This window comes from Coprinopsis cinerea, assembly GCF_000182895.1.
Source record: "Coprinopsis cinerea okayama7#130 chromosome 9 map unlocalized cont3.9, whole genome shotgun sequence".
NCBI lineage: Eukaryota > Fungi > Basidiomycota > Agaricomycetes > Agaricales > Psathyrellaceae > Coprinopsis > Coprinopsis cinerea.
Genome location: NW_003307536.1, coordinates 538,838 through 554,047, shown reverse-complemented (window position 1 = coordinate 554,047; position 15,210 = coordinate 538,838). Strand labels below are relative to the sequence as shown.

The 15,210-nt window shown below is 52.3% G+C and overlaps 4 protein-coding genes across 4 annotated transcripts; 3 read left to right on the top strand and 1 right to left on the bottom strand.

Annotated features, from left to right (window-relative positions):
• Positions 1–956: 956 nt before the first annotated feature.
• CC1G_07470 (hypothetical protein) lies at positions 957–3,106 on the bottom strand (the record flags this gene model as incomplete). Its single annotated transcript, XM_001832047.1, has 2 exons — positions 957–2,503; positions 2,638–3,106. 2 exons carry the CDS (start codon positions 3,104–3,106, stop codon positions 957–959), a joined length of 2,016 nt encoding a protein of 671 aa, XP_001832099.1.
• Positions 3,107–6,092: 2,986 nt separating this feature from the next.
• CC1G_07469 (hypothetical protein) lies at positions 6,093–8,235 on the top strand (the record flags this gene model as incomplete). The annotated part of the gene is made up of 5 exons (XM_001832046.2): positions 6,093–6,304; positions 6,366–6,463; positions 6,528–6,592; positions 6,645–7,683; positions 7,742–8,235. 5 exons carry the CDS (start codon positions 6,093–6,095, stop codon positions 8,233–8,235), a joined length of 1,908 nt encoding a protein of 635 aa, XP_001832098.2.
• Positions 8,236–8,772: 537 nt separating this feature from the next.
• CC1G_15137 (other/FunK1 protein kinase) lies at positions 8,773–11,113 on the top strand (the record flags this gene model as incomplete). Its single annotated transcript, XM_002910454.1, has 7 exons — positions 8,773–9,150; positions 9,204–9,275; positions 9,331–9,414; positions 9,470–10,118; positions 10,168–10,334; positions 10,389–10,969; positions 10,996–11,113. 7 exons carry the CDS (start codon positions 8,773–8,775, stop codon positions 11,111–11,113), a joined length of 2,049 nt encoding a protein of 682 aa, XP_002910500.1.
• Positions 11,114–11,751: 638 nt separating this feature from the next.
• Positions 11,752–14,975, top strand: CC1G_15136 (other/FunK1 protein kinase; the record flags this gene model as incomplete). Its single annotated transcript, XM_002910453.1, has 7 exons — positions 11,752–11,762; positions 11,831–12,758; positions 12,810–12,881; positions 12,944–13,027; positions 13,093–13,885; positions 13,945–14,111; positions 14,169–14,975. 7 exons carry the CDS (start codon positions 11,752–11,754, stop codon positions 14,973–14,975), a joined length of 2,862 nt encoding a protein of 953 aa, XP_002910499.1.
• Positions 14,976–15,210: the final 235 nt, after the last annotated feature.

The following is a 15,210-nucleotide window of genomic DNA, read 5'->3' as shown; positions in this document are numbered from 1 at the left end:
AAGGTAGGAAGAAAGAATGGGTTGCTGGCAGCGCCCGACACACACACACACAGGAGGCTTATATGCGTGTCCACCGCGGGTTCCATTGTCCATGTTTGTATTAGGCGCCCACTGAATCTAGTGGGCGCGCACAAGGAAACCTCGATCATCCCGTTGACCAAGCTGTACTCAGGTCAAGCCCACAGTCCACAGCCGCTGTGATGGAATGGATACTTCTGTAATTCGAATACTCACTTCTCCGCGCCCACCATATGGCAATTAACTAAGCGCCCAGTTCCATCCTTTGCCCGACCATAGACCGCTCCATGCGCCTGATCGAAAAAAACTCGTCGAGGGACCGACTTGTCACAGGACTATGGCCAAAGCACCCTCACATTCTCATCCACCAGTTCGTCGCACACAACGTTCATTTGAGACGCAAATTCAGGTCATACACACGAGCATATACATAAGATTGACAAGAAACCAAGTCAGACAAACAAGTCCAGTACGAGACGATATCGATAGTATGGCTACAGTGGGGGGTTTGACTATGAACACAAAACAAGAAACAAATAAACAAACTACACTAAGGAAAGAGAACAAGTACATAAGTATACCAAGGACTTTTGAGTTTTTGTCGGATGTAGGTGAAGGGGAAAGGGTGTTTGAACGAGTCGGCACAGCCAGTGGAGAACGAAGAACAACGATAGGGTGCAGGGTGCACAAAGCACAAAGAACCAATAAAGAGCATTTAATCTAAAGATGAAAGCATCGAGAGCAATAGTAAGGCTACAGTGGTGTTTGAGTCGAGATGAGAGGTGAGATAAAGGAAAATCATGAAAAAGGTATCATGAACCGAAACCGAGTCGAATCCAGGGGTTACAAAGATGCAAGAGGAGAACCAAGAAAGAAATGCATGTAAGAGGTTTTAGAGATGATGATGTGGGATGGGGTATCGAAGAGCAACAACCCGTCTAGCATTCCACGTACTGCACGCCGCCGTGCACGCCCATGTCGAGAGGACCATAGTTGTACGAGTTGGCGTCAGGGTAAGCACCGGTATTGCCGTAGTTCATATCCATAGCTCGTTGTTGATCCTGCTCGGCGAGATACATCTGGTCGAACGTTGGCCCCGAGGTGGTCGCGTTGGGCACCGTGGAGTCTGGGGGAACATCCGTAGGGCCGATTTCGAGACCGAGTCCTTGTTGCTGGGATTGAGCCTGGAACATGTTCGCGTTGTTGTCGTTGGACCAGTAAGAATCGGCGGGGGAAACCATGTCGTGAGGGCTGACGCCAGATTGGATGCCGGTGGTATCGAGAGGACCGAGGGTGGGAGGAAGGCCGTGCATCAACTCGGTAACGTTGAAGGCGCCATTCGGGGTGGTGTTGGTGGTTCCAGCATTACTGCGAGGGGCGTTGGGATCTTCAGGAGCCGGGACAGGGGCAGATGTGTTCTGCGTCGCGTTGAAGAAGTTGGGGTCGAACAAGCTGAGGTCGGCTTCTGGGAGAGGAGAGTCATCGCGTTGCAGTACGATGTTGCCCGACTGGTAATCGCCCTCCATAGCCGAGCCTGGGATGCCGTTGAAGTAGCCGTATCCGAAGTTGTTGTTGTCGAACGGTGCGGTCCAGTTTCGTTGCATTCCACCGAACGCGGGACCGGCACTGGAGCTTCGACGGTGACCGAGGAGCATTCGTTGCTGATGCTTGGAGATCGATGCGACGTTCAGGTTGATGTTCGAGTCGTCCACCGGGCCTTGGCTGTCCAACGATGAGTTGGCGATCCCGGCGATACCCGATGAGCTCGGAGGTGGCAGGAATGGGACGCTGGGGAGAGCGATTCCAGCACTCGAGTCGCCCATGGGCTGGTCTTGTTGGTGCTGCTGTTGGGACTCGGGATACGATGGAGGAGGCATATAGAAGTCCATAGGACCGCCGCCAAAGTTGAAGTTGTTGAAGTCGAAGCCGCCGTTGTAAGCGCCGGGGAGGGGAACTGACGATGATCGACGAAGGTGGAGATAGCTTCCGGCAGCAGCGTTGTCGCCAGGGAAGAATGAACCGTTGCTGTTACCAGAAAGCAAGGAACCCGGGGGGTATGTGGGCTGGGGAGCGGTCATGATACCGCCAGGGAACGCGATGTTCCTCTGAGGCATCGTGAGGTTCGAAGGAAAAGGTCCCGGCGTCTGGCTCTGCCCCTTGAGCTTCTGCATCTCTCGAATTCGCTGCTTCCGCAACTCCTCCAACTGGCGAACAGCCCTAGCCAGATCCTCACCCTTCTTTCCTTCCAACAGAAGCTGAGTAACCTCCTCGCACCGGATTTCCTCCTCTGGCGAAACATCCTGCTTGCGCTTCTCCGGATCGCTAGACTGTGCCCGTGCAGCAGCCTCAGCCTGCTTCTTCTTTTTGTTGTGGACAGGTCGGAAGCGGTAGTTGGGGTACTGGATCTTATGGGCGGCTTTTTCTTGCTTCGCCTTTTGCTCCCAAACCTTCTTCTCTTCCAACGGTAGCGATCTCCAGCAGTTTCCTATACAAAATCAGAAAGCGCTATCAGCAACCCTGCCATCATGATACGATTTCTGAAGACATTCGGGATCACAGCACGACGCACCGCCTCGTCGCTGCTCACCCGACTGCCAAAAGAAAACTGGGGAAACTCACCGATAATTTTGCTTAGGCTGCCATGATTAGTCTCAATAGACCCAGGTACGTGTTTCTGGCGCACAAAGTCCGCTCTGAACAACATGAAGGCGTTGGGCGGCCTGGGAATATATCCCTGGCTCCGCCTCTTCCCTGGAGGACACCGTTTGCGAGCAGGCGGCGGGGCCGGAGTTTCGGACGGCGGGAACAACTTCGGCTGCGAGTTCGGCGAGAGGGGTTCGGGCGTGGTCGGCGAGGAGTCCTCAGACTCGACAAAGGTACCCGGCGTCACATTGGGAGCAAAGCTTATCGGTCTGGGGGGAAGCCCGGTGAGCGAGGATGGCGATGTTTGCTGGGATGACTGTGGGGCGGGTTGCTGGATCCCGACGCCGTAAACGCCAGGTTTGGCGGGGGTGAACAGGGCGAGATGGGATGACCGCCGGCGATTGCGAGGGAGCATGGCGGGGTGGCCGCTGCGGAGGGCGGGCATTCCGGAGGATTAATTAAACGAATAAAAAAGAGTCTATTTGCCTGTGCGATCGTGAGGAAGGGGACGACGAGGAAGGGAAACGTCGTAGGGCGAACAGCTCGATTGCTGTGGAAGATGGCAAAGAGAGGTGCGGCGTCTGTTCTCGCCCAGCTTTATATTACTATCAATCTCTTTCCCATCTCGTCACCGAATTCGGACCCCGATTGATGACCGTGGCACCCCTCAATTTGGCAACCTGGGCCTTATTCCATTCTTGGTTTTACGTTTCCTCTCCGGTTCATCACCTTCTCCCGTTCTTTCTCCTCATCTCAGACGACTCTTTAGCCTGATATCCTTCAGAATCTTCGCTCTGTACTCTATCGTAGCGCCTCACTCAACAGCAATTGCAGAGACCCAAAAACTGCACAATGCGCCCTGAATTAAGCGGACCATTCTAATGGAAAACTCCCGGGATCATTCGTGCCTTCTCACCCAATCCGATTCTCCGAGCCATATCGTATCTTCCAATTCGGTGCACTCGCTTGTCTTCGAATTTGGCACTTCGTTTGTGCAGTGGCTTTTACCTTGGTACCATGACCGCTTCTCTTCCCCCTTCCATCCAGTCCGCGCGTGCGCACGTCAGCCGGTCCTTCCCAAAACCAACGTTGGATCTGGTTTTCCGACACGTCTTCTCGGTTTCTCTTCGCTCGAGGCTTTTTCTCGTCCCATAATTCCGTATACTCCGTGACATCTCCTGACATGTCCGACCCTCGAATGTGGTTATCTTACCCACAAGCAGAGTAGCCCGCCTCTTGGAATTCACGTTCCATCCACGCCACCCATGCCACCCGCCCGAGTCGATGAACGAACACATCCCTAGCCTCTCTGCTCCTCTCTAAACAAACGCCATCCTGTTTCTATGACCCAGCCACATTAATCTGCACCGACGGCTTCAGTCAACAGAAGCTACACTGCATGATGCCACTTACGTTGGCCCATTTTAGCTGCCTTTGTATTCTCTCAATTTCCTCCTCCCTCTCGACGGGGAGGCTTGAGCCGCTCCCAGTGCTCCATTGCAACTTCCATCCCTTCTTGTCGCTCGGATAGCCTCAAGAGGAAATCTGCGAGCATCGTGTTGCTATGTGGGTCCTGTGTGGCTAGAACTTAAGAGACTTCGATGTGGGTGGCTATTGGGGTATGAGTACACGACATTGTAATCTCGGATTATGGAATGACGAGGGTTTCTTTGGGTTGGGCGCCTTTATTCCATTTCGTATCCGTCGATTCGCGGTAACGACATCTGTGTATACGCTGTGGGTTTTCGTCTTTAACTTCTTCACGGCTTCAAAGCCCTTCCAAGCCACCGTAATCGCTCCCTCGTCGGACGGGTATAGAGCCCTCTCTAGTTGCATCCCTCTCCTTTACCATCGGACCACGCCCGACCTCACGTTCCCCTACTTCGAAGCAATCCCGATCGACCGTATCACATTCGCACCACCTGATTCTCGGGCGTCGTGTCCACCAACATAGCTTCAATGCACACTCTTAACCTCCACCGCTCGTCATTCCACGTCAGCCATCTCCTTCTTTCATGATCGCCCTCTACCATCATCAACATTGGCGTCGTGACTAAGTATCATGATCCACAATCCCACAACCAAGGCCTTCTCTCGACAGGAATCCCCCACCGCAATCCGCGAAATCATGATCTCCAAAACGCGGCTCTACAGTTGGAGGTTCTGATGACCACCACGCGACCCCCTGCAGTCCCGGTGATCCCTGAATCAAAGAGTCTGAGCAACGAACAATATCCAACGCCCATCCTCGCCCTCCCGGGGGCACACTCCGACTACTTCCCCGCGTGTTCGACTTGGAGAGATCACGGATCTGAGGTACGGTCTCCGTATCTTCCAGCTGGGACGCTTCTGGGTGATTGGAGCCCCTGCTCGATGAGATGAGTGGAGGCGCCAGTTTTCCTCGCCACGAGCGTATGGCTTTGCGTCGGAGTACGTGGGTTATGATCAAAGGGGTTCGTATTCGTTGCCAACCTTGCGAACGATCTGGAAAGTTGGGCACTAAAGGTTCTGTGCCTAAACTCACGCTCTCCGAGAACATCGATTATGTCTCGGACGAGGAACGAAGACCCTGAATCCGCAATCGCGGGCTATTTCGTCCTCGGCGTTTCATCGAATCATCAACCCTCTTCCTTACTCTGGGTACATGGTGCCACGCACGACGCGGCAAAGCTGAGTTGACGTTGGTTTGCTACGTTCTCTTTTCGCCTAGCCAGGGTCCATCATCACGCTAGCATCCTAGTAGTAGGACAAGCGCGCGTATTATGTATGCGTACGTGAAATCGTCAACCTGTCCAAGACGTTCTAACTTCTTCGTCTAACTTCATCTCCCATGACATACATACGGGACGCCATGGTCCATCCATCAGATCTTATGCCAAGTGACCACAGAGCACGGTCACGAACTCTCATTTCATAGCCAAACTGGCGCCCACTGGCCTAAGGTCGGAGTGGTGACTCCTCCGAACTCTAATCTCACCCGCCAACATCCTGTCATCAGTAAGTCCATAATCATACATATCATATCATATCTAAATCAGAATTCCGATTGCCCACCATCGGCATCAGAGGTCGGCTGGCAGGTCGTGTGTCGAAACTTGAAGGTCCACCCATCATCAGCACTTCAGTATGAGGTACATAATTTGAGAGCAAATGCAACTCACAGAATGGGTCTTGAGTAAGTAAGTGACATCCGTGAGCCCCAAGCAGATTCTTGGCGTCAGAGCGCCGGACGGACGGAATTGATTGGCGCCCATCAGCGGCACGTGATTTGACGGAAACCGCGCCGGGCGCTGCGCAGTGCACGGGGCAACCTGGACCTGCCGATTCGTTTCTCACTTCTCCGCTCTCCGCTGGGTGGGCCATGACCTCCGAGTCACTCTGACACGCCATGCCGAGGACAGCACAGTCCGTAGTACTTAATCAACCTTGACATGGAGGACACCAGAAACCCCATTGGTGAGGACGAATCTCTCGTCCTGGTAAACGACCCCAAGGTTTTGCACTGGGACCCCATCTCTTGGAACGTCGACTCGACGCTGCAACGCAAGGCCCGAACTTGCCCACCTCGTGATCTTCTGCTGAAACCAGTTCTTCGAAGCAAGTTCAGACGCCGGTTTCTGCAGCGCGCAAACGAAACGGCCAGGTGCGTCGTCGCACTCAGCTCCCATTGAGACTAAACAGGAGCTTGAACACGAACTTCCCAGCATGACCGCGTCGCCGGAATGTCAGGCGGATTTCTACGCGCTTGAGATGATGGTGGCAAGGTGGAACCGTACACATTCTATCGTCGTCCTCTTTGTTGGTAGGTACATGAGGCCTCTTCTGATTGCAACGGCTACTCATAACTCCGTCAACCTTGTAGACAGTAAGCTCTCCGTCCGATGTTACGACCCGCAAAGATGCATCAAAACCTCCCCCATCCAACGCTTTGGTAATCGGATGCGGGGTATAGGCACGAGTTAGACCTTGAAGTTGACGGAAAGGAGGTCCCGCGCACGCTCGCCCACGACACGCACACGAGGCGGGAATTGAAGCTTGAAGCTTTGTGGCAAACATCGGCAAACCCGGCCAGTTATGTTGAGAGACCGTTCCGGACCCTATTGTCGAACGTCGTCCATCCCACCATGTCGTCTCCGCAAGGGCAAGTTCTGAGTACCGATATCCTCGAAAGCATCATCGAATACCTGGGCGCGGAGAGCAGGAACCAACCCACAACATCGGAGGCCTTCCAGGCACTTCTCAACTTCTCCCTCACCTCGTCGGCCACCCTTCATCGCTGCAGGACCTTCATCTTCGAATCACTCAGTTTTGCAGATCCTGAAAGGAAGAAGAACCGACCCTCTGTCGATGTCTATATCCAGCAGTCTTTGGAAATGCTACGGGAATCTCCACACCTGGCCGTGTACATCCGAAAGATATCGGTGTGTGACATGTCCATGGTGCCCGTGTCGTCTCTAGGGTCGGACGTCGAGGATCCGCGCGAACGGGCAGCAAGATTCAAGCTGTTAGAAAAGAGGCGCACCGACTCGTTCCTACATCTTCTCCCTCAAATCCTTCATCTCTTGCCATCAATCGTCGCTGTCGATCTCAGGGCTCATGTGCTGGGCATCGCCCTGGAGAACGTACTGATAGCCTCCCTCGAACAAATCATCGAAGGATGCAAGAGTGCCAACCGCCAACTACAGAGCGTTACGCTTCGGTCTTTCTCCGCCTTTCCGAGCCGGTTCATACACCAGCTGATCGCCATGACGGCCCAACTTGGGCTAATACTCGTTAACGAAAGCGATGGCGACGACGCAACATCGACGTCAACGCGCATCCTCTCCCCTATCCGTAGCCTCTGCATCGTGACAAAGGGCCACATTCTGTTGAACTTCTGGAACCATCACTTCCCATCTTTGCGATGGCTCTCCATCACTTCGATGGCTGCGGGGACTTCCATCGGCGTCAAACACTTCCTCTCCTATTGCAAAGATACGATAGAGACGCTCACTCTGGCATTCACCACTTGCCAGGCTCTCAGTACGTACTCTGACGCGCTCTATCGAGTCCCCTCTCACCGGCTGACTCTCGATTCAAGAGCCCCTTGTGGATGACGACGATAGTGCAGTAGTATTTCCTCGGTTGACACAGCTTCGATTCAAGGCTCAAGGCCCATATTATCGGCCACAGCCTGAGAACAGTCATCTTCGGGGATTGCTCGCACAGCTCGCAGTTCCCGTTCTCTGTCGGTACCTTGAAAAATTGCCTGGCCTACGGGAGCTCGCCATAGAGGTGACTTGGGAGTCGGATGGGGGCGACGATCTAACGTCTCAGAATCTAGTGTCGACATCGGAAGAAGATGCGGAGCATCTCAGGATATGGGAGCCATTGGACCGGGTGCTCGCCGACAAGCAGCTTCTCCCCAACCTCAGAAGGGTTACAGTCAAGCCTTATCCGCTGCAGTCTCTCGCAGATGGTTATACCAGGTCTGTGCACCTGGAGGCAGAACGAGCCTTTCCTTTGGCGAGAGCGCGGTTTAGCACTGACCTCGACATCCTTCCTACCGGTCGCCATATCACTGGATTCTCGTGATTTACCATCTCTCATAGAGTAATGCTTGACCCTTCTTGTGCTGTATGTACGTTCACAAGTCGATACGGGAAACCGCTGGCAAGCTTTGCATTCACTTGAACTGAACACTGTCCCTTCAGGCAGGTTCCGGTACGAACGTGACCAGCGATCATTGCGAGTGTCAGCTGAAATTGGGCGCTTAGATCTTGTCCCACGTTTAAGTCTCAAAGTGTACCGGGTTGCGAGGATGTGGCCATGGGTGATAGTCGAGTGGCCAGGTTTACCGTTTGAACAATGTACGAGTTCATAAAGCGGTCATGTGGCCTGAACGCGTTGGTCGTGGGAATCCGCTGCCGGCGGCTTTCAACACCCATCAGCGCGACCGCGCCTACTTGTCTTTGAACCACGACCATCGACTACGCTTTCACTTGACAATTGGCTTTACGTTCTCTTTAAAAGCTCTCCGTGACTATGGAACGCCAAATAATTAGCTGTCAAGTTGAAGATTTTATTGAAACCTACCTACCAAACGACTGTTTATCTCACTGTGCCGCGGTCATGGTCGATCTACAGGACCAGAAGGCCTTTTTGCCTCGAGAATGCTCCCTGAATCAGCATTCGCCGTCACCTCCCCAACGTTCTGTTTACTCTCATGCACTCAAGGCTTTCGACGGCCTTTTCCATGTTGGCGATGTCAACCCGAATTACATCGTCAAGTCACTCCATGCCATCGGAAGGGCAGTTTGCAGCGCATTGGAGGGGATGACTGGGATATGCGCGAACAAGCTCTCAGTTCGTCCGACAGAAACCGACAACTCTGCCGATAACTCGATCGTCGTCAGTACTTGCCTTACAAAAAATATGGACGCGGCCTTGCATCCGACCGACGTCGTTGTTCCTTTGCGGGTGTCTCGCAGACAGGCCGGCGAGAACGAGGTACGTGTCACTCATACATATTTGTCTCTTTCGTCAACTAAACGGTACCACAGACAATGGATGAGCAAATGCGGGATATCTTTCGCATAGTTAACGAGGACCCTCGTCGAACGTTTGCGTATGGAGTAAGTACAGTGTCTTTACATTCGAGAACGACCGCTGACATTCTTTTGGCTTCAGATTACTGTCGAAGACGCTCAGATGTCGCTATGGTACCTGTCTCGGTCGTGTTGCATAAAGTCAACACCATTCAACATGACAGAAGTAAGCGTGCTTTGTTTTGAACGTCTATCTGTTGGGCTAAAGTACCTCTTCGCAGCACCCGGACATCCTCGTTCAAATCTTCACATGTTTGTTCACGGCAACAGATCAGCAACTGGGATATGATCCACTTGTTACACTTCTCCCCGACTCAAGCTACGTTTACGAGTTGCCGTCGGGTGGAAGCAGGCTTAACCCTCTCTACTATCGGACTGTCGAGCTTGTTTCGCAGTTCCATTCGCCCGATGTTACTGGCCGGAGCAGTCGCATCTGGAGGGTCATCCAGGTCACCTCTCCCAGCAATCCAACACGCATTCCCGGGACTTCCGAACGTATCCTCAAAGACACTTCTTTGGATGTCGATGTGCCAACGGAAGCAGAGATACAAGAGCAGTTGTTCCACGATATCGCTGCTTTCGGGAGGACGGAGAATTGGCGATCGCAGGGTATTTTGAAGGACATGCGAAAGGCCGATATCGACGAGCTGGCAGAGGCCTTTGAAGGCGAAAACTTCAAAAGGTTTTTCTCCTGCATCATAGCCAGACATCTCGGCGACCCTTCTGCTGGATCTCAGAACTTGAACACGGGTTCCGCCAACCCGTCAGGAAAGCGCCGGTGCTTTTTCGTCTACGAGCTGGTCTGCACGGTGCTCCATGATATTCCTACCCTCGGTGAAGTCGTCGATATTCTCAAGCAATGTGTCACAGGTATGTCAGGTTCATTTGCACTCCCGCGCGACTCTGACAATCTCGATAGCGTTACGCCTTATGTTCTGCGCGGGCTGGGTTCACCGAGATGTCAGTTCTGGTAATATTCTCGCGTTCCCGTCTACGCCACAGGGCCCGTGGCAGGTGAAGCTATCCGATCTCGAATTCGCCAGGAAATATCCAAGTCCAATGTCCTCCGCTGACGAGCCTCGCGTCGTGAGTAGTCTGATCTCGTACACTTCATCTCGCTCAGTACTCATGACCTCATAGGGTACACCTTATTTCATGGCATGCGAATTGCAGACGCGCGTTCCCTTTCTCCCAGAAACTGGGCACAGAGGAAGGGATCGTGTCCGCGGCCCCAGCAAACCAGTCATTCATAACTACCAACATGACCTGGAATCGGTTTGGTGGATCTTCCTTTGGTTAGTCACCATGAGAATAGGTCCAGAGCCCGCTCGTGACTTCGGCGAGCTCTTCTTTCAGCAAAAAGAGAATCCCTCATATGCAGGGATGCGCGCCTACCTTTTTGCGCTGCCAGATGCGCTATATAGCTACGAACGATTCCCCCGAACCCTTCCGTCATCCCTCTATCGTCCATCGGCCTTCCTCGACCAGCTGAACACTCTGAAGATTGATCTATACTGGGCTTACCAATCGCTCAATGGATCTGGGAGTCAGGGAGACAGGGGGAGCTATTCTTGGATCATCGGGGAAGGATTCTCGGCTTTCTTTGAGGATATCGAGAAGACTCGTGGGGACTGGAACAGCATCCAGATGATCGTACGGAGGCCTCTTCAGCACGTCCATCTCCACGACCCATCCGGCCTCTCATCGTCCAGGAAGCGCAAGTCCGAAGTTCTGACCCCATCAATAGCCCCCCTATCAAGTCGTCAACCTGCAATAGGGGGACCCGACGGCTCAGAAACATCACCCCCTCCAAAGAAACTTCGGCGAGCACCAGCCCGACGTACTCAGCCGCCCCTGCGCGATAGGCCTGTTACGCGATCCATGACTCGGAGCCAACGCGACACTGGACCGATGACGAGGTCACGGACGCGCAAGCTTCAGCAAACAGTCACCCAAGGTGGGCTGCAGGAAAGAACGCCAGTCCCAAAAGCCCGTCGAAGAAAACGTAACTAGTATAGCACTATTACTTTACCGTCTCATGTAGCCTCTTCCCTTGTAACCTACTTGCCCGTAACCCCATTGCAATACCTCATTCATGTTTGATAGTTTATGTCCCTCAATCACATAGCGCTTAGCCCTAATTCAGCGACCGTTACCTTATTGACAGGCCAGACGACTTGTCCCCCTTGCCCGTGGCCGCAATCACACCTTAGTCTACGAGGATAAAATCGAGCACATGCTCAAGGCCTTTGACTGCCTACCTACCTAACCGGTAACCGATCTGTCACAGGTCTACCTACCTACCTACCCAAAGCTGGGACCCTCGATTCGGAGTTCGAACGGTTGCGATCAGACACTGTGGGAATGTGACAATGGTCAAAATCCAAATTCAACGCGACGCTGCTTTAATCTCAACCACATCTTCCCACTCGAAAAATCCAATTACTGTCACCTCAACGCAACGCTCCAACCTACCCGGTATCAGGACGGCAAGGACTCGACGATGTCCCCTGCGTAAGTCCCTTCTTCCGCTGCCTGTTGCCGCCTATTGCGGAGTGGCACCACTGACGACGTCCTCCCAGAACGCCTAAGCGCAGAACGTTGGTTAACCTTGGTCATGGAGGGTCGCTGAGCGAACCTATTGTGACCAGTACCCCCCGCTCAAAGTTGAACGCTACGAACATCGACGACACGACGACCCAACTTCGCTTGGACATTGCTCGGTTGATGAATTCTGAGATCGTCGTCTGCAATGTCGAAGAATTCATAAAATATTACATGCCTGGATATGACAAGGACACTGTTGACTTTGCACTGAGATATTTGGCCAGTGTCAAGAGGGAGGACAGAACTACTGTTCTTGTGCCTCGCAAATACTTGGTGCGGACCCATGATGGTTTCGAGGAAGTTCGAGTGGAAGCAGAGGATGCCGAGGAGGAAAGTGACGAGGAGCAGAGTCCAGAAGATTCGGATACGGAGGATGAGTCGCCCTCTGATAATTTGAGAAAAGAGGAAAGAGATGTAGACGGACAGTCTGGGCCAACTTCCCCCTTTGATGGGACCTCAGGGAAAGAGATCGAAGACGAAGAATATCCAAACGACTTCAAGGATGACGAAGACGACACAGATGCACCTGGCACTTTGGACACACTCGTCTACTCCCATGTGCTTCACGATTTCAGGTACAAGCCATCTCTGGTAAAGAAAGAGTACCTCAAGAAGAAGAAACGGGGCCACAGGGTCGTCCGAAAGGTCAATGAGGCCACACTTTTCAACACCTTAAGGGGCATTGGAAGCGCCATTCGCTCGTGCCTCGAGGAGAAGGGAGTTAGAATGAATGGCTACACCATTCGCATCTGTGGAAACTCCACTATGGATTCGACAATCCCCGGTTGTGATCAACGGATCGATGCTGGTCTAACCCAGAAGGAAGGGAGGGGACTGGCTGTTTCGGACGTGATTGTCCCCTTTGAATTCAAGGTTGATTGTACAAATGCATTGATCTACCAGGTGCGCCCATTTTGTTTGATTTGAACTCTCCGTGCTCATTTCAATCCACAGAACCGCCGCCAGCTGCTGTCGCATGTCAATCACGCGATGACCGATGATCCTCGACGAAACTTTATGTTTGGTGTAAGTTTCTCGGACTTGTCATAATTACACACTCAATACTCACCTCAGAGCATCACTTGTAGGTTACCATAGAGGATGACATGGTCTCCTTATGGTTTTTCTCCCGATCGCATTCCGTGAAGGCGACGGTCTTCAGTTTAGTCGAGGTGCGCCCCTTGTTATCCCTTCTCAGGCTCACTTCATGGCAAGGTTCTAATAAATAACGCCGCAGCGACCTGACCTTCTTATTGGGATCTTTGTCTTTCTGTTCTGTGCTACGGACAAACAGCTCGGCCTTGACCCTCTTGTCACGCTGATCGAAGGAAAACATTTCCTTTATCATTTACCCCCCAACGAAACGAGGATTAGGTCCCAATACTATCTGACCTCAGACTGCATCTCTGAGTACCGCCCCTTGCGTCTCAGGGGACGCGCAACCCGGGTTTGGAGGGTGAAACAGGTCAAATCGGCCACTGACCACAGGCGTGTGGATGGAACAGCAGACATGATACTGAAGGATGTTTCTGTTAGCTCCGATGCGCCCACCGAGAACTTCATCCAGAGCTGTATTTTCCGGGACATGGCCAACTTCTCGAGGGATCCAAATTGGCGCGCACGCGATATATTGCGGGATTGCACAGAGGAGGAGTTGGATGAAATTGCGGGTGCGCTCGAAAGGGAGAAATTCAGGAGCTTCTTCTCCTGTGTGACTGAATATCATATTGGTACCTCAGGTCCCTTGGTCATTCCCAGTGCTTGGAGAATCCCGGCAATCTTTGTCGAGCCAAAGAAGCAATCTCAACGAGACAGCAAGGTCCATGCTAATCCGGGTCCCCAATCGACGAAGGGAACTTCTATGCAACCTTGCAGTCAAGTGAATCCAACTCCTGCTGTCGACCATATACCTCAGCAAGTTCTTGTACCCAGGAAGCAATGTCGGTACGTCTACGGTGAGGTCTACACGCCACTCAATGAGATTCAGACTCTTGGTGAGGCTATTGACGTCTTAAAGGGCTGTATCATGGGTACGTCGAGTTGGTTGTTCTCACCTTGATTCTTTGACACTCTAACCGGGAGCTTACAGTGCTTCGGCTCATGTTCTGTGTTGGATGGGTTCATCGTGACATAAGTGACAGTAACATCCTGGCTGCGCGAACAGGTCCCAACGGTCTTTGGAGAGTGAAGCTAGCAGACCTCGAGTATGCAAAGAGGTTTCCGTCTAATCGCGCTGCGAGCACCACACCCAAAACGGTAAGGCCCTTGACCTTCGAGATCAACTTGAGTGTCATGTCTGACAAGCAACCGCAGGCTTCGCAAGATTTCCTTGCGTGCGAGATTTTGTCTTCAAGACGCATTCTGGCTCAAGTCAACACTGGGCGAAGAGGGGGAGCAGTCCCGGTTGTTTCTTCACCCCAGGTAGTAACACTGGTTCACAATTTCGTGCATGACTTGGAAGCTATCTGGTGGATACTGCTTTGGCTGATCACAAAGCGTGTAAAGCAACTCGGCCTTGAAAGAGACTTTGTGGATACTCTCTTTGGACAAGAGACGGGCAAACTGGACGTCAATAGCGCTTCCAATCGGTGGAATATTTTCACCCTAGCCGAATCCATCGCCAAGCACAACGACGTGGTCAAAGCCCTCCCCTCTCCACTACGCTCCAACTTCATCGCCGTGATGGACCTTCTACGAGTTGATCTCCAAGTCGACTACCAAAGGCAGCATCGAGAACGCAATTACCATGACCCCGGAAGTTACTCTTGGGTTGTGAATGTACCATTCAGAGCCTTTTTCAACGATATCGAAGGAGATAGGGACCAGTGGGCAGGCGTTAGGCTGATCTTAGAGTCGGAGTTGAAACAAGAAAGGAAAGGGAAAATGAAAGAGGAACCCTTGTTCACCCGAGAAGGCCCCGAGCATGGCCAACCAGTGTCCCAGATTCTGCAGAAACGCAAGTTCTCAGAGGACACAGTTTCGGAGGATCAGCTTGAAAAGGATGCCACCATCTCACCCGCAGTCGTCGGCGACCTGAAGGGACGAGAAGCAGGAACTTCAATCAGTGGAAAATTGGATGGAGAGCAAGACAAGCGCGCGGCAAAGCGCATTCGGCATTGATTGCATTTTTATACACGCTTGATGATACACTGTACCTCAGAGTTAGTACCTAGCCTCCAAACTCGCTGGCCGAACGCATCCCAAGATTTATGGTTTTGATCATTACCCTATAGGATTGAATTGGGTAGCTACGAGATGTACAACAAGGCGACTTATATCTAAAAGTTCATTACAATTTATTTCATTACAATTTATTTCATTACAATATATTCAACATGAAAGCGTCCAGCAACAA